General features: G+C 44.6%; 2 protein-coding genes across 3 annotated transcripts in view; one reads left to right on the top strand and one right to left on the bottom strand.

The window, feature by feature from the left end:
• Nucleotides 1-22,604, top strand: part of AP5Z1 (adaptor related protein complex 5 subunit zeta 1) — a 45,478-nt gene that overhangs the window by 14,153 nt on the left and 8,721 nt on the right. The window contains exons 10-18 of one of the 2 annotated variants that reach the window (XM_070761310.1): nt 514-692; nt 5,653-5,795; nt 7,115-7,261; nt 8,678-8,789; nt 8,978-9,075; nt 12,067-12,199; nt 13,083-13,297; nt 16,118-16,391; nt 19,481-20,093. In XM_070761310.1, coding sequence (XP_070617411.1) covers nt 514-692; nt 5,653-5,795; nt 7,115-7,261; nt 8,678-8,789; nt 8,978-9,075; nt 12,067-12,199; nt 13,083-13,297; nt 16,118-16,379 — 1,289 coding nt within the window. In that variant the 3' untranslated portion in view covers nt 16,380-16,391; nt 19,481-20,093. Of the gene's footprint in view, nt 1-513; nt 693-5,652; nt 5,796-7,114; nt 7,262-8,677; nt 8,790-8,977; nt 9,076-12,066; nt 12,200-13,082; nt 13,298-16,117; nt 16,392-19,480; nt 20,094-22,604 lie in introns of those variants that run through there. The other variant, XM_070761311.1, reaches the window with a different exon arrangement.
• RADIL (Rap associating with DIL domain) overlaps nt 21,347-22,604 on the bottom strand; it is a 45,328-nt gene continuing 44,070 nt past the window's right edge. Inside the window, exon 15 of the mRNA XM_070761309.1 lies at nt 21,347-22,350. Coding sequence (XP_070617410.1) covers nt 22,242-22,350 — 109 coding nt within the window. The 3' untranslated portion in view covers nt 21,347-22,241. The remainder of the gene's footprint in view (nt 22,351-22,604) is intronic.

Genomic DNA, 22,604 nt, shown 5'->3' with positions numbered 1-22,604 from the left:
TGTCGTTTGGCGGGACCCAGGGGAAGAGCCTTCTCTGTGGCGGCCCCGACCCTTTGGAACGAACTCCCCCCAGATATCAGAGTTGCCCCCACCCTCCTAGCCTTTCGCAAGCTCCTTAAAACCCACCTCTGTCGTCAGGCATGGGGGAATTGAGACTTTCTCTCCCCCTAGGTTTATAAAATTTATGCATGGTATGCTAGTATGTATGATTGGTTTTTAAATTGGGGTTTTAAATTAACTTAAATATTAGATTTGTTTACATTGTATTATTATTGCTGTGAGCCGCCCCGAGTCTGCGGAGAGGGGCGGCATACAAATCTGATTAATAAATAATAAATAAATAAATTCACAACTTCTGGAGGCGAGCTGTTCCACTGATCAATTGTTCTAACTGTCAGGAAATTGTTGCAAGAATTTGGAATCATCTTGGTTGCTCTTCTCTGCACTTCATTGCAATTTGCAGCCTCCATCTGGAGCTGCGTAGGTGTTTAAAAACATTTCTTCCTCAACCAGGTGAGACGGCAGCTGTGGACTCCGAAGCCGTTTATCGCCATCTCTTCACCAAAGTTCCCGGTCAGCTTTTCCACAACCTCATGCTGGCTTACGAGTTTCTCCAGTTCTGCCGGCAAAACGTTGGGTTCTTCACTGAGAATCTTGGCATCTTCCGACAAAGCACCCCGAATCTATTCAAGGTATCAAAACCCCGTATTCTCTCGCCCTTCTGAAATTTTTGACCTCTGTACAGTAGCATCTGCAGGAGACGTTTGCCAATTGTGAGACATACAAACACACACGTGCTGGGGGGTGCCTTTGCCACCATCGAAGATCATCCTGGGTGAGATCATACAGGGGCATGGGGTGAGGTATCATCAATATGCCGATGATACCCAGCTTTACATCTCCACCCCATGCCCAGTCAACGAAGCGGTGGAAGTGATGTGCCGGTGCCTGGAGGCTGTTGGGGCCTGGATGGGTGTCAACAAGCTCAAACTCAACCCGGATAAGACAGAGTGGCTGTGGGTTCTGCCTCCCAAGGACAATTCCATCTGTCCGTCCATCACCCTGGGGGGGGAATTATTGACCCCCTCAGAGAGGGTCCGCAACTTGGGCCTCCTCCTCGATCCACAGCTCACATTAGAGAACCATCTTTCAGCTGTGGCGAGGGGGGCGTTCGCCCAGGTTCGCCTGGTGCGCCAGTTGCGGCCCTATCTGGACCAGGACTCACTGCTCACAGTCACTCATGCCCTCATCACCTCGAGGTTCGACTACTGTAATGCTCTCTACATGGGGCTACCTTTGAAAAGTGTTCGGAAACTTCAGATCGTGCAAAATGCAGCTGCGAGAGCAATCATGGGCTTCCCCAGGTATGCCCATGTCACACCAACACTCCGCAGTCTGCATTGGTTGCCGATCAATTTCCGGTCACAATTCAAAGTGTTGGTTATGACCTATAAAGCCCTTCATGGCATCGGACCAGAATATCTCCAGGACTGCCTTCTGCCGCACAAATCCCAGCGACGGGTTAGGTCCCACAGAGTTGGCCTTCTCCTAGTCCGGTCGACTAAACAATGTCATTTGGCAGGACCCAGGAGAAGAGCCTTCTCTGTGGCGGCCCCGACCCTCTGGAACCAGCTCCCCCCAGATATCAGAGTTGCCCCCACCCTCCTTGCCTTTCGCAAGCGCCTTAAAACCCACCTCTGTCGTCAGGCCTGGGGGAATTGAAATTTCCCTTCCCCCTAGGCTTATAGAATTTATACATGATATGCTTGTATGTATGAGTGGTTCTTTAAATTGGGGTTTTTTAGATTGTTTTTAATATTAGATTTGTTTACATTGTCTTTTTATATTGTTGTTAGCCGCCCCGAGTCTTCGGAGACGGGCAGCATACAAATCTAATAAATAAATAAATAAATAAAATAAAATAACTTCCAAATTTCTGCAAGAACCCCAGAAAAGTTGTCCAAAACCTAGCAGTGTGGTTTATTGTGATTTTGGCTTGGGAAACACACTCAAATGTTAGCTGAGCTTTTACGAGTCCTGAGTTTTTAAAAACCCTGCAAACTCAAGGAGAAGGAGAAGCTATAAACAATGTGGGGGCTGTTGTTAGCTACCCTTTGAGCCTGAAGAACTGGGGCCATCTGGGCATGGTTGGCCTGTGTGGCTGTCGGAGGAGTCAGACAGTGAGCCGGAGGAAGGGGGAGAGTCTGGGTGTGAGGAGCCTACAGAGGCTATAGAACCCCCAACTGGGGATTTGCCAGGGTCTGAGGAGGAGGAAGAGGAGAGCAGTCTGCATTGGTTGCCGATCAGTTTCCGGTCACAATTCAAAGTGTTGGTTATGACCTATAAAGCCCTTCATGGCACCGGACCAGATTATCTCCGGGACCACCTTCTGCTGCACGAATCCCAGCAACCAGTTAGGTCCCACAAAGTGGGTCTCCTCCGGGTCCCGTCAACTAAACAATGACCCTTGGCGGGACCCAGGGGAAGAGCCTTCTCTGTGGCGTCTCCGGCCCTCTGGAACCAACTCCCCCCAGAGATTAGAATTGCCCCCACCCTTCTTGCTTTTCGTAAGCTACTTAAAACCCACCTCTGCTGCCAGGCATGGGGGAATTAAGATTCCTTCTCCCCCTAGGCCTTTACAATTGTATGCATGGTATGTTTGTATATATGTTTGGTTTTTTATATTAAGGGGTTTTTAATTCGCTTTTAGTATTGGATTATTATTGTATACTGTTTATGATTGTTGTTAGCCGCCCCGAGTTTTCGGAGAGGGGCGGCATATAAATCCAATTAATAATAATAATAATAATAATAATAATAATAATAATAATAATAATAATAATAATAGAAACATAGAAGTCTGACGGCAGAAAAAGACCTCATGGCCCATCGAGTCTGCCCTTATACTATTTTCTGTATTATATCTTAGGATGGATATATGTTTATCCCAGGCATGTTTAAATTCAGTTACTGTGGATTTATCTACCACGTCTGCTGGAAGTTTGTTCCAAGGATCTACTACTCTTTCAGTAAAATAATATTTTCTCACGTTGCTTCTGATCTTTCCCCCAACTAACTTCAGATTGTGTCCCCTTGTTCTTGTGTATACTTTCCTATTAAAAACACTTCCCTCCTGGACCTTATTTAACCCTTTAATATATTTAAATGTTTCGATCATGTCCCCCCTTTCCTTCTGTCCTCCAGACTAGACAGATTGAGTTCATTACGTCTTTCCTGATACGTTTTATGCTTAAGACCTTCCACCATTCTTGTAGCCCGTCTTTGGACCCGTTCAATTTTGTCAATATCTTTTTGTAGGTGAGGTCTCCAGAACTGAACACAGTACTCCAAATGTGGTCTCACCAGCATTCTATATAGCGGGATCATAATCTCCCTCTTCCTGCTTGTTATACCTCTAGCTATGCAGCCAAGCATCCTACTTGCTTTCCCTACCGCCTGACTGCATGGATACGATCCTGAATGTACGGGTAAGAAGGATGCAGGGGAGGCAGGAGCAGTTAAGGAAGCTCAGAAAGAGGAAGTGAGCTCAGCTGTACATAGTCTGCACTCCCCAAGAGTATATAAGGGGGAGGAGTTGGAAGATGGTCTTTGCAAAAAGCCAACGCTCGTGCCTCCAGAGTAGAAGAGCGTTTTTGCCTGACAAACCTTGCTAAAGTACTGGAGATTCATAGGGTTAATAATATTATAAGTAGACTTTGGCTCGAGATGCAACAGTGTGGGACTTTATCTTATCAACTTGGCCTCACGCCTGGATTTTGGCAGTTGAAAGACATAGTTTGGATTCACGTTTGTGCAGTTCAACAAACATCTTTGTAAATAGACTCTTGTTCATTTTGAAACCTTTGTGTTTGAGTTTTAATTTGGGGCTAATTACCGTCCGTCTGCTGTACAAGACAGAACAGGAGCCAGAAAATTTCCTTTTGGGAATTTTTTTTTAAAAAATTTCTTTATTGTTTTCAAAAATATTTATCACATGATTTGATCGGTTTTACAGATCTTAATCCGTCTTCATTACCTTTTGTTTATGTCTTAATTCTTTTACATCTTACTTTTAATAGTACAGTATACATTTATTTATTTATTTCATTAATATAATACATTTTCTGAATGAGAGAAAAAGACATTTGCAAGGTATCTGTTATTTTTCTTGTTTGTACTTCTACTTTGTATTGTATTATTTTTATGTTTTCTTTTTGAATCCATTCATGCCATTTGTACCATGTTCGTTTTGATTCATTAATTTTATTTCCCTTAATTGAATTTGTGATTTTATCCATTTCTACACATGTGTGTATTTTGTCTGTTATTAAATTTTCTGTTGGAGTCTGTTCATTTTTCCACATTTGCGCTATCACTATTCTGGTTGCTGTATTTATGTGTGTTATGAGAAGAAGTGTTTGTTTAGAATAGTGTCTCTTCCAAATTCTTAGAAGCATCCACTCTGCTGTCTTCTCAGGACCTACATAAATAAATTAGTGAAGATTGGACTTAATCCCTGGATAGTTCAGTGGATTTCAAGCTGGCTGAAGCATAGACATCAGAGAGTTATTGTTAATGACGAGTATTCTGAGCAGAGACGGGTTACAAGCGGTGTGCCAGAAGGGTCTGTTCTGGGTCCTATTCTTTTTAATATGTTTGTGAGTGACATAGGTGAAGGTCTGGTAGGGAAGGTTTGCCTATTTGCCGATGACTCTAACGTGTGCAACAGGGTTGATATTCCTGGAGGCGTCTGTAATATGGTAAATGATTTAGCTTTACTAGATAAATGGTCAAAGCAATGGAAACTGCAGTTTAATGTTTCCAATTGTAAAATAATGCACTTGGGGAAAAGGAATCCTCAATCTGAGTATTGCATTGGCAGTTCTGTGTTAGCAAAAACTTCAGAAGAAAAGGATTTAGGGGTAGTGATTTCTGACAGTCTCAAAATGGGTGAGCAGTGTGGTCGGGCAGTAGGAAAAGCAAGTAGGATGCTTGGCTGCATAGCTAGAGGTATAACAAGCAAGAAGAGGGAGATTGTGATCCCCTTATATAGAGCGCTGGTGAGACCACATTTGGAGTACTGTGTTCAGTTCTGGAGACCTCACCTACAAAAAGATATTGACAAAATTGAACGGGTCCAAAGACGGGCTACAAGAATGGTGGAAGGTCTTAAGCATAAAACGTATAAGGAAAGACTTCATGAACTCAATCTGTAGAGTCTGGAGGACAGAAGGGAAAGGGGGGACATGATCGAAACATTTAAATATGTTAAAGGGTTAAATAAGGTTCAGGAGGGAAGTGTTTTTAATAGGAAAGTGAACACAAGAACAAGGGGACACAATCTGAAGTTAGTTGGGGGAAAGATCAAAGGCAACATGAGAAAATATTATTTTACTGAAAGAGTAGTAGATCCTTGGAACAAACTTCCAGCAGACGTGGTAGATAAATCCACAGTAACTGAATTTAAACATGTCTAGGATAAACATATATCCTTCCTAAGATAAAATACAGGAAATAGTATAAGGGCAGACTAGATGGACCATGAGGTCTTTTTCTGCCGTCAGTCTTCTATGTTTCTATGTTTCTACATCTCTGGAGATCTTCCAAGAAACGAATCCCATTCTCAGCTGTCTCTCTTGCTTCCCTTTGCAGTTCCTGGCTTGGAATAGCTCAGCCCTGATGGTTGATTACACGGATCTCTTACCAGCCCTGCTGAGTCCGGAGAACACCTTGGAGATATTCCACCTGCTGCTGGACCTTCCGTGTTTGACTGCTGCACTGGACACCCAGCTGAGGTAGAGTGTTACCTCTACTTATGAACTTAGTTCATTCCGTGACCAGGTTCTTAAGTAGAAAAGTTGGTAAGAAGAAGCGATTTTTCCCATAGGAATCAATGTAAAAGCAAATAATGCCTGCGATTGGGGAAACCACAGGGAGGGTGGAGGCCCTGTTTCCTCCCAGGAGATTCCTAGAGAGGCCCCAGGGAGGCTTCTCTCTACTTTTTCCGGCCCTGTTCCCTCCCAGGAGATTCCTAGAGAGGCCCCAGGGAGGCTTCTCCCTGCCTTTTCCAGCCCTGTTTCCTCCCAGGAGATTCCTAGAGAGGCCCCACCGAGGCTTCCCACTGCCTTTTCCACTTACAGTTTCAGAGGCTCGGGTTTGTAAGTGGAAAATTGTTCTTGAGAAGAGGCAAAAAAAAATCTTGAACACCCAGTTCTTATCTAGAAAAGTTTGTAAGTAGAGGTGTTCTTAGGTAGAGGTACTAATGTACTTTGAATGTCGCTGACCAACTTGTAAAAGACCTCTTTCCGTTCCAGTTCTTGCTATGGAAAAGTCCAAAGAGGTTTTTGTCCTACTGTATTTTACAGAATATAAGATGCACCCGATAATTAGACACACTTAGCTTTTAGGAGGAAAATGGGGGGGGGGGGGGTCTGTGTACAAGGTATTCATCTGACTAGTGTCCTTCGTCTGGTCAGCTTCAGCACATTATTTTATCCCCTGGTTAGGGCTTTAAAAAAAACCTTTTTCGGAGCAGATAGCAATGAAAAAAGCCTGCAAAGACTTAGGGCTGGAAAAAAAACATTATTCGAGAGAGTGACAATGAAAAAAGCCTGCAAAGACTTAGGGCTGGGAAAAACAATATTTGGAGCAAGTAGCAATGAAAAAGCCTGCAAAGACTTAAGGCTGAAAAAAAATATTCTTTGAACAGTGTAGCAATGAAAATATGACTGCAAAGACAGGGCTGGAAAAATATTTTTCGGAGAGTGTAGCAATGAAAAAAAGCCTGCAGAGACTTAGGGCTAGAAAAAAATTCTTCGGAGGGAGTAGCAATGAAAAAAGCCTGCAAATACATAGGGCTAGAAAAAACTTTATTCGGAGCAAATAGCCATTAAAAAAGCCTGCAAGTCAGGAAGAGCCATGAAGGTTAGCATCTATAGTTGGTTTTTTATATATAAATAGCATAAAGGTAAAAAAAAAAAAAGATATATGCAGTGTTATCTTCATTTTGGATGTCAAATGGGTTTTGTGCATCTTTGAGTGTTTAAGGTTGCCGACCCCTGAACTAGATATACGCAGCTCCAGCAACCGTTCATTATATTTAACTTCTCCCTAGGTCTGTCTTGACCCCCCTATCTGAGAGGTCCACCATAGATCCAGCTTCAAAACCTGTTACCTGCTTGGAGGCCTTCCGCCACCCTCAATACAGAGGCCTCTTCCATTATCTCCTGAGGGTTGAGTCCACTCCCGGTGACCCTGGCAGGTAATCGTCCAGACTAAGCCTTTTTTTAAATCCGATGCGGTTCGTTTACACGGCCTTGGGTGGTGAATTAAGAGCCGGAGTGGTGCAGTGGTTAGAGTGCAGCACTGCAGGCTAACTGCTAGCTGTAGTTCAGCAGTTCAAATCTCACCACCGGCTCAAGGTTGACTCAGCCTTCCTTCCTTCCGAGGTGGGTCAAATGGGGACCCAGATTGTTGGGGGCAAGAGGCTGATTCTGATAAGACGGAGTGGCTGTGGGTTTTGCCTCCCAAGGACAATTCCATCTGTCCATCCATCACCCTGGGGGGGGGAATTATTGACCCCCTCAGAGAGGGTCCGCAACTTGGGCGTCCTCCTCGATCCACAGCTCACATTAGAGAAACATCTTTCAGCTGTGGCGAGGGGGACGTTTGTCCAGGTTCGCCTGGTGCACCAGTTGCGGCCCTATTTGGACCGGGACTCACTGCTCACAGTCACTCATGCCCTCATCACCTCGAGGTTCGACTACTGTAACGCTCTCTACATGGGGCTACCTTTGAAAAGTGTTCGGAAACTTCAGATCGTGCAGAATGCAGGTGCGAGAGCCATCATGGGCTTTTCCAAATATGCCCATGTTACTCCAACACGCCGCAGTCTGCATTGGTTGCCGATCAGTTTCTGGTCACAATTCAAAGTGTTGGTTATGACCTATAAAGCCCTTCATGGCACCGGACCAGGATATCTGCAAGACCGCCTTCTGCCGCACGAATCCCACGACCGGTCAGGTCCCACAGAGTTGGTCTTCTCCGGGTCCCGTCAACTAAACAATGTCGTCTGGCGGGACCCAGGGGAAGAGCCTTCTCTGTGGTGGCCCCGACCCTCTGGAATCAGCTCCCTCCAGAGATTAGAACTGCCCCCACCCTCCTTGCCTCGTCAAGCATGGGGGAACTGAGACATCTTCCCCTGCCTGTGTAGTTTTAGTGCATGATATCACTGTATGTGTGTTTTTTATATTGGGGTTCCTTGCTTTTAGATTTTTTAAATGTACAATTGTTATTTTAGATTTTAAATTATTAGATTTGTCCATATATATTGTTTTTATCACTGTTGTGAGCCGCCCCGAGTCTGCGGAGAGGGCGGCATACCAATCTAATTAATAATAATAATAATAATAATAATAATAATAATAATAATAATAATAATACTAAACCACTTATAGAGGATCGTAAAAGTACTACGAAGTGGTAGATAAGTCTAAATGCTATTGCTATTCCTCCCTCCCTCCCTCCTTCCAAGGTGGGTCAAATGAGGACCCAGATTGTTGGGGGCAAGAGGCTGATTCTGTAAACTGCTTAGAGAGGGCTGGAAAAGCACTACGGGGGGGTAGATAAGTCTAAATGCTATTGCTAATTGTGGTTTGCGTTGTTTGATTGTCTGCAGGCTGACTCCTCTCCGGCAACTTTTGGGGTCCCTAGCCAGTCACCCTCGGGTTGGTCAGTGTGCCAAGAGCGTCCCAGTCTTACTGCAGCTCTTCTTCAGGTTGGTGTCCAAGGTAAGGTTCCCATCACCACACTGTCCAAGAAGGTTATTGCTAAAATGTGTTGAGTTGTAACTATAGAGCCAGGGTGGCACAGTGGTTAGAGTGCAGCACTGCAGGCTGCTTCAACCAACTGCTAGCCATAGTTCAGCAGTTAATAAAAGAAACAACAACAACAACAGGCTTCTTTTTAACTTCTCCAGTTTGCAGACGAAACCCTTGCCAAGAAATTGACCTTGGCAGCCCTGGAGAGGAGTGACCAGCTTTATGAGATCCCCGAGTTCAAGGCCGAGGTGTTCAGGTGAGTGGAGGATTTTCTAAATACCGGACCAGGGTATCTCCGGGACCGCCTTCTGCAGCACGAATCCCAGCGACCGGTTAGGTCCCACAGAGTGGGCCTTCTCCAGGTCCCGTCAACGAAACAATGCCGTTTGGCGAGGCCCAGGGGAAGAGCCTTCTCTGTGGTGGCCCCGGCCCTCTGGAACCAACTCCCCCCGGAGATCAGAATTGCCCCCACCCTCCTCGCCTTTCGTAAGCTCCTTAAAACCCACCTCTGTCGTCAGGCATGGGGGAACTGAGATATTCTTTCCCCCTAGGCCTTTACAATTCATGCATGGTATGTCTGTATGTATGTTTGGTTTTATAAATAAGGTTTTTTTTGTTGTTGTTTTAGTATTGGATTTACATGCTGTTTTTTATTACTGTTGTTAGCCGCCCCGAGTCTACGGAGAGGGGCGGCATACAAATCCAATAGATTAGATTAGATTAGATAGATAGATAGATAGATAGATAGATAGATAGATAGATAGATAGATAGATAGATAGATAGATAGATAGATCAATCTGGATAGAGGGACAGGGAGCTTGAGATGGATCGGCCCAGAGTGACTTCTACTGCAGACGTCTTCAGAAACTTGAGTTGGTTCGGGCAACTCTGCTAGAACCTTGGTTTGGAGTTGTCTCAAGGGGTGGGCTTCAAAGATATCTAGCAACGGGTTCTCTGTCCAGTTGCTGGCTGGGCTTGGCATGGTGGGCATGGCCTGGTCAACCTCCTAGGACAGGGGTAGGCAAAGTTGGCTCTTCTATGACACGTGGACTTCAACTCCCAGAATTCCTAAACAAGCATGATTGGCTCAGGAATTCTGGGAGTTGAAGTCCACACGTCATAGAAGAGCCAAATTTGTCTATCCCTGTCCTATGCAAGTGAGCAGGTTCGCCCTCCCAAAGCTCCGGAGGCTTTCGTTGAGCCTCCAGGAGGGCAAAAATGGTCTTCCCAGGTCTCCAGAGATCCTCCGAAAGCTGGAAATGGGCCAGCTTCTGGCTTTCCATGAGATCTGTTTTTCACCCTCCTGGGACTCTGAGGCTTTCCTCGAGCCTCGGGGAGGGTGAAAACAGCCTTTACCAAAGGTCTGGGGCTCCTCCAGAAGCCGGAAATGGACCTTTTTCTGGCCTTCTGGGAGGCTTGTTTTACACCCTCCCTGGACTCTGGAGGCCTTCCAGGAGGGCAAAAATTGCCTTCCTAAGTCTCTAGAGCAGTGTTTTTTAACCAGTGTGCCGTGAGACATGGTCAGGTGTGCTGTGGGGAAATTAAACATGGGTCCCTAAACTACGGCCTGCATGCTGGATATGGCCCGCGGAGGCCATATATCTGGCCCGCCGCCAGCCGCTTCCATCCGAACATAAACATTCCCTTCACAAACCCTCCAGCTATCAGCAACAGGAAGAGTGGAGGCACAGGGAACGCTCACTGACCAATCACCTTCTAGGATTCATCCCGACCACTAGCGATAAACCAATAGCAGGCCACCTCTCATCCACACCCAGGAAGGTCCCTGCTCGGGCTGTCACGCACTTGTCATTATGTGGCCATGGCGAATAGTTGAAGCTGCTACTCCTCCCCCGGGTCCCGATTTCTAATCCTGGTCAAGACTGGAGGTAAATGTTGCCACCACTAGATGAAGCCTCAGCCTCATGCTGGTTATGTCTGCCCTGATGGTGTATAATATGTACTGTGTTAAAGTGTCATTTTGTGTCATTTTGGTTGGTGGTGTGCCCCAGGATTTTGCAAATGTAAAAAATGTGCCGCCGCTCAAAAAAAGTTGAAAATCACTGCTCTAGAGGACCTCTAGAAGCTGGAAATGGGCCCGTTTCCAGGTTCCAAGTAAACTTGTTTTTCACTCACCCAGGACTGGAGACTTTCTTTGAGCCTCCGGGAGGGTGAAAACAGCCTTCCCCGGGCTCGGGAGTTCCTCCAGAAACCAGGGCTTGTTCCTGGCCTTCTGGGAGGCCCGTTTTTCACCCTTCTGGGGCTCGAGCCTTTCCCTGAGCCTCCGATAGGGTGAAAACAGCCTTCCCCAGGCTCCGTAGATCCTCCAAAACCTGGAAATGGCCCCGTTTTTGGCCTTCTGGGAGGCCCATTTTTCGCCCTATCCAAGCTTCTGTGCAGCTCCTACATTTACCTGGCATCCCAAATGGGCCTGGTGGAGATTCCGGGGAGGGGTGGGGTAGGTGAGGCCAAACACAAGTGGGATTTGGGGGTGGGTGGGTTTCTGAACTGTGTAGAACTTTCGCTAGAACAGTGTTTTTCAACCAGTGTGCCATGGCACACTAGTGTGCCGCGAGACATGGTCAGGTGTGCCGCAAAGAAGGAAGCTCAGGTTTCAGTCTCACAACTTTTTGCTGAGAGAGAAAGGGAGAGTGAGAGAGAGAGAGAAAGAAAAGAGAAAGAGAAAGCAAGAGAGAGAAAGAAAGAGAGAGAGAGAGAGAAAGAAAGCAAGAGAGAGAGAGAAAAGGAGAGGAAGGGAGAGAGAGAAATGAGCAAAAAGGGGAGGAAAAAAGAGAAATGAGAAAATGATTGAGACAGAATGAGAGGAAAGAGAGAGAAACAAAAGAGAGAGAGAAGTGACTCTTGATTTAAAGCACATAATAAAAAGCACCCAAAGAATAAGAGAGAGAAAAAACCCAGCCCTCACCTGTTTTTGGAAATGGTTCAAGAGTGTGTATACACACACACACACACACACACACACAAGGGGGGGTGAGACAGGGATGGAAAAACAGAGGAGAGTGTCTTAGGGTGTCATTTTGTGTCATTTTGATTGGTTGTGTGCCCCAGTATTTTGTAAATGTAAAAAATGTGCCGCGGCTCAAAAAAGGTTGAAAATCACTGCGCTAGAGGATCGCCCAAACCCGGAGTAGCCCACCCTTGGGTTGTCTCCCTCCCTCTCTTTGGAGAGCATCCTCATTTTTTCTCAAGAGTCTTCTCTCTCCTTCCCCCCCCCCCCCCTCGCAGAGTGGTGAGTTCCCAGTTACAAGTCTTGTGTAAGCAGCACCCTTCCTTAGTGGTGGAGCTGTCCAAGCCGCTTCTGGAGTTTTCGGGAACAGTGTCCAACATTCAAACCAAGGAGGACCTCTTCATTTACGTGGTAAGGAGATAACTGCATGTCCCACAGCAATCATCCCCCTGGCCCTCCCCCATCAGGAAACCTAAAAGCAGTTCTTGAATTCATTGGGGGGGGGGGGGGGTCGGACCTGGCTAGGCTACATGTTCCTCTCTGTCGGTCGGGACACTGGTGGCACTAACGATTATTTCCTACTGATATCCTGTCCTATCCTATGACTGCTTTATAATTAATGGGCTTCTTTTTTAAATACAGGGTTTTATAGTTTTAGATTACATTTGACTTCTTTTTATTGTTCTGTATCTATTTGTATTTCTATTTATATTATTATTGTAAGCTGCTCTGAGTCTTTCAGGATTGGGAGGCATAGAAGTTGGATGGGTGGGTGGGTGGGTGGATGGAAAGAAAGAAAGAATCTGGAAAGACTTCATAATTTGTATAGTCTGGAGGACAAAAAGGAAAGGGGGAACATGATTGAAACATTTAAATATGTGAAAGAGTTAAATAAGGTTCAGGAGGGAAGTGTTTTTAATAGGAAAGTGAACACAAGAACAAGGGGGCACAATGTGAGGTTAGTTGGGGGAAAGATCAGAAGCAACATGAGGAAATATTATTTTATTGAAAGAGGAGTCGATGCGTGGAACAAACGTCCAGCAGACGTGGTCGGTAAATCCACAGGAATTGAATTTAAACATGCCTGAGATAAACATAGATCCACCCTAACAGAAATTATTTCCTATATAAGGGCAGACTAGATGGACCAGGAGGTCTTTTTCTGCCATCAATCTTCTATGTTTCTTTGTTTCTAAATGGTCATTAGATGGAGTGTTGTAAGTCAAGGATGACCTCTAGTTGCCCTTCAGGTGTGAAGAGGAGATGTGTTGGGTCTTCGTTGGTCTTCTTGTAGGTCTGGGCCATTGGTGAATACGCATCGGTGACGCACGACAAACGTTGCACCGTGGAGCAGATCAACACCTTCTTCGACGTTCTGGAAGCCATGCTGTTCGAGATCACCCAACTGCGGCCGTCGGCTCACACCCCCAAGTTCTCCCCTCGGGTGATCGCTGTCCTCATGACCGCATTGACCAAGCTAGCATCGCGCAGCCAGGACCTGATCCCCAGGTTCGAATCCTTCCCTGATAAATCCCTCTCCCTTTTTGGTCTCCAGGAAGACAGGTCTGGGTCTGTGGGACACCTGTTGTTGCTCTTTGAACTGGGCTGCTTGTTTGCAGACGTTTTATTACCCAGCTCGGTAACAGCTTCAGCGCTAGTGTTCTGCCCCAGCCACGGACCAGAAAGAACATAGCCAGGGGCAGATTGCGATTTCTGCCGCTACCGATACCAGCTTCACTTGTCTTGCATTGGTCTCTTCTGCACATGCGCAGGGGGAAAAAATGTGCTAAAGTGTGGGCCTTCTCCGGGTCCCGTCAACTAAACAATGTCGGTTGGCGGGCCCCAGGGAAGAGCCTTCTCTGTGGCGGCCCCGACTCTCTGGAACCAACTCCCCCCAGAGATTAGAACTGCCCCTACTCTCCTTGCCTTTCGTAAGCTCCTTAAAACCCACCTTTGTCGTCAGGTATGGGGGAACTGAGACATCTCCCCCGGGCATATACAATTTATGCATGGTATGTTTGTTTGTATGTATGTTTGCTTAGTAAATGGGTTTTTTAAAATATTTTAAACTATAATTTAGATTTGTCAAGAATTGTTTTATTTTGTTGTGAGCCGCCCCGAGTCTGCGGAGAGGGGCGGCATACAAATCTAAATAATAAATAAATAAAATAACATAAATAAATAAATAAAATCTTGCGAGGGGATACGGGCGCGAGAGTGATTTTGGTGGGTTTTTTGCTCCATTCATTCATTCATTCATTTATTCATTCATTTGATTTGATTTGATTTAAATTTGTATGCCGCCCCTCTCCGTAGACTCGGGGCGGCTTGCATGCGTGGTAGCAAAAAATCACCAAACTCGCCCCCGCGCGCGCCTCCCCTCACTCGATTTTGCTTCTTTTTTCTAAAAAAAGAGCAATCTTTATTGAATATGTACATTAAAAACACTACAATATGCAATATACAACAAAGAAGAAAAGAGAGGAAGAGAAAAGGATAGAGGAAAAGATAGATGGACATATGAATAAATCACACTTATAAATGGCGTATGTGTTAGAAAAGATCATCTTTTAGATAGGACATAAATAGTTCATTGTCTCCTTCCTCCTTCCGCCCTCCACAAATCTCACCCTTCGAGATGTTTTATTACCCAACTAGGTAACATCAGCAAGGCTAGAAGGGAGACGGAGAACGAAGCTGAACAACTCCATCTTGTCCCAGCTGAATGTTGTAATATATTAAGTGTTTTAGAATTGTTTTTACTTTGTTTTATATTGTTGTTTGCCACCCAGAGTCCGGAAGGAGTTGGGCGGCCTATAAATCACAATAATTGATTGATTGGTTGATAGATAGATAGATTGATAGGTAGGTAGGTAGGTAGGTAGGTAGATAGATAGATAGATAGATAGATAGATAGATAGATAGATAGATAGATAGATAGATAGATAGATAGATAGATAGATAGATGTAGGTAGGTAGGTAGAGGTAGGTGGGTGGGTAGGTAGGTAGGTAGGTAGATAGATAGATAGATAGATAGATAGATAGATAGATAGATAGATAGATAGATAGATAGATAGATAAACCCCACTCCCTTCTAGCACTGATGATATTCCCTAGTTGTGTAATGAAATGTCTGTTGCAAGAAAAACACCAAGTTGAGAGCATCAAGGACTCCACAGCCGTTCCTCATCCCGTTGTTAAGTGAATCTGGGTTCCCCGACTTTGCTCGTCTGAGGGTCGTAAAAGTGGGTCACTGTGTTCAGTTCTGGAGACCTCGCCTACAAAAAGATATTGACAGAATTGAATGGGTCCAAAGACAGGCTACAAGAATGGTGGAAGGTCTTAAGCATAAAACGTATCAGGAAAGACTTAATGAACTCAATCTGTATAGTCTGGAGGACAGAAGGGAAAGGGGGGACATGATCGAAACATTTAAATATGTTAAAGGGTTAAATAAGGTCCAGGAGGGAAGTGTTTTTAATAGGAAAGTGAACACAAGAACAAGGGGACACAATCTGAAGTTAGTTGGGGGAAAGATCAAAAGCAACATGAGAAAATATTATTTGACTGAAAGAGTAGTAGATCCTTGGAACAAACTTCCAGCAGACGTGGTTGGTAAATCCACAGGAACTAAATTTAAATACGCCTGGGATAAACATAGATCCATCCTAAGATAAAATACAAAAAATAGCATAAGGGCAGACTAGATGGACCAGGAGGTCTTTTCTGCCGTCAGTCTTCTAGATTAGATTAGATTAGATTTATTGGATTTATATGGCACCCCTCTCCGTAGACTCGGGGCGGCTCACAACAATGGTAAAAAAGCAATACATAGTAACAAATCTAATATTTAGCAATCTAAATTACAGTTTTAGGTTAAAAAATCCAAAAGAAACCCCAATATATAAAAAACAAGCACACAGTCGAATCATACATAGAAACTACATGGGCAAGGGGGAGATGTTTCAATTCCCCCATGCCTGACGGCAGAGGTGGGTTTTAAGGAGTTTCCGAAAGGCAAGGAGGGTGGGGGCAATCCTAATCTCTGGGGGGAGCTGGTTCCAGAGGGTCGGAGCCACCACAGAGAAGGCTCTTACCCTGGGTCCCACCAGACGACATCGTTTAGTCGACGGGACCCGGAGAAGACCAACTCTGTAGGACCGAACCGGCCGCTGGGATTCGTGCGGCATGCTATGTTTCTATGACACTGCAACCATCATAAGTATGAGTCACTTGCCAAATGTTTGTGAATTTTGGGACACGAGACACTTGCCACTGCTTCAAACTGAGTTTACTGTTTATTTTATATTTGTCTTCCATGCTCCGTAGAGTTTGCCTGTTTCTATCGAAGATGAAGATATTCATCCAGAGCCCGGCCGTCTCCTCGGTCTACTGTGCTGAAGAAGCAGACGCCATCCTAACGCGGGCGACGGAGCTGATGAACCTATTGAAAATGCCCAGCGTGGCTCAGTTCGTGCTAAGGCCATCCTCCGAGGACTTGAGCCACCAGGAGACCCACGTCCCTTTGCTGCTGGCTATGAAGATGACCAGCCAACTGTTGGATGGAGGGACCGGCTCTGTTCCTGGCTGAGGCTGACCTAAGGTTGTTTCCTGGGAATGGGTTAGATACGTGTGGGGGGGGGTGTCTTCAAAGTTGGCAACGTGGACTTCAACTCCCAGAATTCCTGAGCCATCCAGTTGAAGTCTGTGGGTCATAAAATGGCCATTGTTTCCCACTTGTGGTCTAAAGCAAGGGTCTGCAACCTTGGCAACTTTAAGGCTTGCGGACTTCAACTCCCAGAATTCCCAGCCAGCATAGCTTTTCTTTTTTCCCCCCTTTAATACCGATATCTGCTCTTCCCACCAACTCCTTTTCTCCTCCTTAAATATATTTATTATTAATTATTTATTCATTAAATTTGTATACCAAAGGACTCTGGGCGGCTAATATATTATTTGGCCATTATTCGTCTCAACGTAATCATCAACCCATTCATTTTTTGATATCTTTTTTCTCTTTTATCCCCGCCGTTGTCAGTATAGTCATAATTATCATGATAACAATCATAGTATTAATCGCAGGAGTTGGAAGTCCGCAAGTCTTAAAAGTTGCCAAGTTTGAAGACTTCCTGGTTAGAACTTCGCTGGCGCCTTTCTCCATTTCTGAAGACTTGAGGTCCTATTTCACTGTGCCCTAGCATACCAGGGTGTCTCTAGCATTGGTTGGCAAACGTTCATTAAAACATCTCACCATCTTGGTTTATTAAAAGCATTCATGTTTGCCTCTGGTAGTCCTAGTTGAGTTCAGCAAACTTAAGGGTCCTTCATGGATCGGTGACCTTGGAAAGGCACTCATTGTGGGCGGAACATTACTGGATATTTTAATAGAAGTGACTAAGACAGTCACTGATGAGAAATAGTATAGGTTTTCCTGCTTGAGCAGGGGGCATAAGAACATAAGAAGAGTCATGCTGAATTGGGCCAAAGCCCATCAAGTCTAGAATTCTGTGTCACACAGTGGCCCACCAATTGTCCATGGGCATATTAGAAACATAGAAGATTGACGGCAGAAAAAGACCTCATGGTCCATCTAGTTTGCCCTTATACTATTTCCTGTATTTTATCTTAGGGTGGATCTATGTTTATCCCAGGCATGTTTAAATTCAATCACTGTGGATTGACCAACCACGTCTGCTGGAAGATTGTTCCAAGCATCTACTCTTCTTTCAGTAAAATAATATCTTCTCACGTTGCTTCTGATCTTTCCCCCAACTAACCTCAGATTGTGCCCCCTGGTTCTTGTGTTCACTTTCCTATTAAAAACACTTCCCTCCTGAACCTTATTTAACCCTTTAATATATTTAAATGTTTCGATCATGTCCCCCCTTTCCCTTCTGTCCTCCAGACTATACAGATGGAGTTCATTAAGTCTTTCCTGATACGTTTTATGCTTAAGACCTTCCACCATTCTTGTAGCCCGTCTTTGGACCCGTTCAATTTTAACCATATCTTTTTGTAGGTGAGGTCTCCAGAACTGAACACAGGATTATTCCAAGTGTGGTCTCACCAGCGCTCTATACAGCGGGATCATTATCTCCCTCTTCCTGCTTGTTATACCTCTAGCTCTGCAGCCAAGTGTTCTACTTGCTTTCCCTACCGCCTGACCGCACTGTTCACCCATTTGGAGACTGTCAGAAATCAATCAAGGGGTGTCTTATTTTGGGGGAAACAGGACAGTTGTAACCTGAAGATTACCTGTAGCCCAACTGCTTATTCCTTGTCTCCTCCACCACCTTACACAAATTTTGAAGCATAGACTTCAACACAAGAATCCATTTTGTTCTTATTTTTTACTTCATCCCATTCTTCGGCACAGAAGGGAGCGGTTTGAATCCACCCACTGAAAGTCCTTTCGCAATATTAGAATTATATACATTTTCCCACCCGCCCCTCAAAACGCAGAGCAGAAATTACAGAAACTAGAAGGCGGGTCGTCGCCCACAGTTCTTCCAAGTCAAAGATTCACATTCTATGGAAATAAAACGAGCAAACCACCTCTATAATTTTTCCTCCTCGGCTTCCAGGAATTGGTAGGGTGGAGTTTGTCTGGACAGAGACATTCATGGTTTGTGGCAGGAGTCTCCAAACTGGTGGGGCTTGCGGGTTTCAAACTCCCAGGATTCCTCAGCCAGCCATGAAAACCTGGGAGCTGAAGTCCACAACTCCAGATTGCCAGATTTGGAGATCCCAAATTAAAATAGAATTTATAATAGAATGGGAATTAAGAACTAAGAACTTGAATGGAATGGAATGGAATGATAGAATGAAGAAATAATAGAATTTTGGAACAGAATAGAATTTTGGAATAGGATAGAATAAAATTTTGGAATGGAATAGGAATAGAATTTTGGAATGGAATAGAATAGAATTTATAACAGAATAGAATAGAATAGAATTTTGGAATAAATTTTTGGAACAGAATAGAATTTTGGGATAGGTTAGAATAGAATTTAGAATAGAATAGAATTTTGGGATAGGATAGGAATAGAATTTTGGAATGGAATAGAATGGAATTTAGAATAGAATAGAATTTTGGAATAAAATTTTGGAATAGAATAGAATAATAGGAGCTTGAAAGGTCCTTGGAGGTCTTCTAGACTAGGAACTAAAACCTGAATAGAATAGAATAGAATAATGGTATGAAGAAAGAATAGAATAGAATTTTGGAATAGAATAGAATAATGGTATAAAGAAAGAATAGATTAGAATTATGGAATAGAATAGAATGTAGAATAGAATAGAATTTTGGAATGGAATAGAATTAGAATAGAATAAAATCATGGTATGAAGAAAGAATAGAATAGAATTATAGAATAGAATAGAATGTAGAATAATGGTATAAAGAAATTATAGAATAGAATTTTGGAATGGAATAGAATAGAATGTAGAATAGAATAGAATTTTGGAATAGAATAGAATTAGAATACAATAATAGGAGCTGGAAGGGGCCATGGAGGTCTTCTAATCCAGCCCCCTCCTCAAGCAGGCTCATTAATTAATGGTCCCCACTTCTATTGTTCCTCAGCTGGTCTTTAGAAACAAGAATCCTGTGCTTATTATGAGCAAGTTGACAATCGATCGGTTGATTCTATGGATCATGTCTTCATCTCTTTTTTTTGTCAATATCACCAGATCTGTGAGGGGATGGGATCTATGGTTCCGGAACGGGGGGAAGAGCCACAGTAGATCCTGCTGGACATTTGTTGTTGGAGATAAAACAGAAGATTGCGGCCTTGCAAAGAACTTGGCATTAACACGGAGCAATACAACCCTTGGCTTGGCTGAAGGACAAGAAAGGACTGGATAGAAAATCCCCAGCCAATTTGGAAGGTCACCCATGCCATTTTGGCCCATCATCCACTTCCGCGTGGTCTATTAGTGCGGATGAATTTTTTAAAACCTAGCAGAGCAGATGAATTTGAGGTCTTGAGAAGGATCTCTCGGCCAACTCCGGTTTCCTCCGCTCCCCACGCCTATCAGAATACAAATTAAGTTTACATTCTTCAGTGTTCCCTAACCTATCCTCCCCAGCTGCTTAAGATGGAGGCCCCAGGTAGCATTGATCCCCTGATCGTGAAAATTTTGCCACCTTAAAAAAACAAAGCATCTGGGAACAAGCTGGGCAATGCTGACCTTTTCAAAACCACGATCTTAAAATTTTCCACTTTTCTGACTGCAGTCCTTGGCAAACAGCCTGGGCAATAGCGGATAGCTAAGCAATTAAAATCCACTTTATTTCAGCAAATGCACCGTTGCTACCGGCCATAAATTCTTTCTGTCTTTCTGGACTCTTTCTGCCTTCCTTTCGGATTGTGAAGAGACTCTGCAGACCAGCAGGGGGCAGCGCAGCCTCGCCAAAGCGGCAGCTGGCCGATTGTTGGTCTTGGCACCCACCGATGGTTGGAAGAGCTGAGCAATGCTCTTGGCTGTGGTCGGTCGTCCTCGGCAATTCGAAGCATCTGAGGTTCCTTAGAGGAAAATATTTGAATTTGAGTCTAGTCACACTTGAATGTCATTGCCTGCCTCGGCGCTGGCCGTTGGTCTTTCAGACGCTGGCGAAAGCTCATAAATGAGTTCCATCTGAGAAGTCCCCAAATTGGAACGGCCCCATCAAAGCAGGACATTTAGAAGGCAGCCTTCTGATTCAGTACAAATTATAATTTTCCTGTATGTTGTATCTCTGGACAACCACTAGAGGGCAGCAGAGGTTTATTGTGTTTGTGCATATCTGCTGCCGTCTAGTGGTGATCTCGATTACTGCAGCCCAAACTTCTACCTATCCACATAGAACCGTGGTGGTGCAGTGGTTAGATTGCAGTACTGCAGGCTAATTCTGCTGACTGCCAGCAGTTCGATCCTTACTGGCTCAAGGTTCACTCCTTCTGAGGTTGGTAAAATGAGGACCCGGATTGTTGGGAACAAGATGCTGACTCTAAGCTGCTTATAGAAGGCTGTGAAATGGTATGCAGTAGTACCTCTAGATACGAGCTGCTCCACATGCAAGTATTCCAAGTTACGAGCCATGACGTGAGCAAAATTTCTGTTCGACACCCGAGCTCAAATTCGGGATACGAGCCGAGCTTCCACTAGGTGGCGCAAGAATCCTTGCTTCTGGTTATCTCAGCGCAAAAAACAAAGTCTAAAGGCATTTGTTTGAGATGCGAGTTGATCGACTTACGAGCTCGGGTCTGGAATGAATTAAACTCGTATGTCAAGGTACCACTGTATAAGTCTAAGTGCTCCTTTCTTTCTTTCTTTCTTTCTTTCTTTCTTTCTTTTTCTTTCTTTTTTCCTTCCTTCCTTCCTTGCTCTTTTCTTTTTCTTTCTTTCCCTCCTTCCTTTCCTCCCTCCTTCCTTCCTTCCTTCTGCCCATCTGAAGTGGGTATTTATGTACATCATGTGAGATAAGATAAGAAAGATTAGCAGGGAAGGGGTCTTCATCGGATCCCCTAATCACAACCCAGAGTTCCCGCCCCGTTACTTTTGAGAGCTACAACCTCTTATTGCTTTTGGTTTATCACACGGATGATCCAAAGACAGGAATCCCGTATGCAGATTTAGCCTTATGTGCAAAAGAGAACTGCCCCCCCCCATTCTATTTTTGTTTAAATGGCTTGGCACAATTCCCCTTGCGTGCATAGCAACAACATTCCCTTCTGACTTTTAACTGGGGGAAGGGAGTGTTTTTATAAAGCCTCCATCTTTGGTTCCCGGGCATGCAATTATTATTTCCTTAAAACCTCGTTCAAATGTCCCAATTTGATTTCCGCAACCCAGAGCAGGGAGCTGGTTCCAGACCATCCGTGAGCTGAGCAGAGAGTTCATCAGGGCAAAAAAATAAAATAAAAGCAGAGCTGAAAGCTTTCAGGGCTGCCCGAGTCAAAGCACGATGGAGATCCACCACCTCAACACTTTTCCCTTAAAAGTCCATTCACGCGACCCGTCATTGCAACAAATATTAGTTGGTCCAAAGGGAGAAACCCAAGAGATCTGAAGCCGGTAAAGTCCTTAAACAGGAGCATGTCCCAAATAACCAGCTTGGGACCACTGCAAGTTTTGCACCGAAAAGGACCACGTGGAATTTGTCTACCACAAAGCAAAACAAAATCCCCCCGTACTTGTGAATCGTTAGATCGACTTCATACGTCCTCTTGAAAAATACTTTGTAGTCCATCCTGAGGCACTTGGTGGAAAACCTCCGGGTCTCAAGAGTACGATGGCACTGTGTAAACACACCCACGCCCACACAAATTGACCAGTTGCAATTCCAGACAGCGTTCGGAACTTCTTAGGTGGTGTCATCTGGTGATGGGTCCCACCAAGCTTACTCTGCTATCCTTGGAGCACCTTGAACATTAGGTGAATTGCAGAAGAGGCGCATTGGACCCGATTTTTATGGAGAAGGCGAAGAACTGTAGCTGATCTTCTTGGCCACTTCCAGATCCGACTTGGCCACCAGAAAGCGCAGCTTTTTCCCGCCGGATCGGATCAGGTCTACAGCACTGAAAGGAAGGGGGAAAAAAAAAAACCAGCTGAAAAGGATACGAATCAAGAGCTGCTTAATTAATACAGTAGTACCTCTAGATACGAGCTGCTCCACATGCAAGTATTCCAAGTTACGAGCCACGACGCGAGCGAAATTTCTGTTCGACACCCGAGCTCAAATTCGGGATACGAGCCGAGCTTCCGCTAGGTGGCGCAAGAATCCTTGCTTCTGGTTATCTCTGCGCGAAAAACAAAGTCTAAAGGCATTCGT

The sequence above is a fragment of the Erythrolamprus reginae genome, chromosome 9 (assembly GCF_031021105.1).
Source record: "Erythrolamprus reginae isolate rEryReg1 chromosome 9, rEryReg1.hap1, whole genome shotgun sequence".
Classification (NCBI taxonomy): Eukaryota; Metazoa; Chordata; class Lepidosauria; order Squamata; family Dipsadidae; genus Erythrolamprus; species Erythrolamprus reginae.
This window is presented reverse-complemented; position numbering and strand designations above follow the sequence as displayed.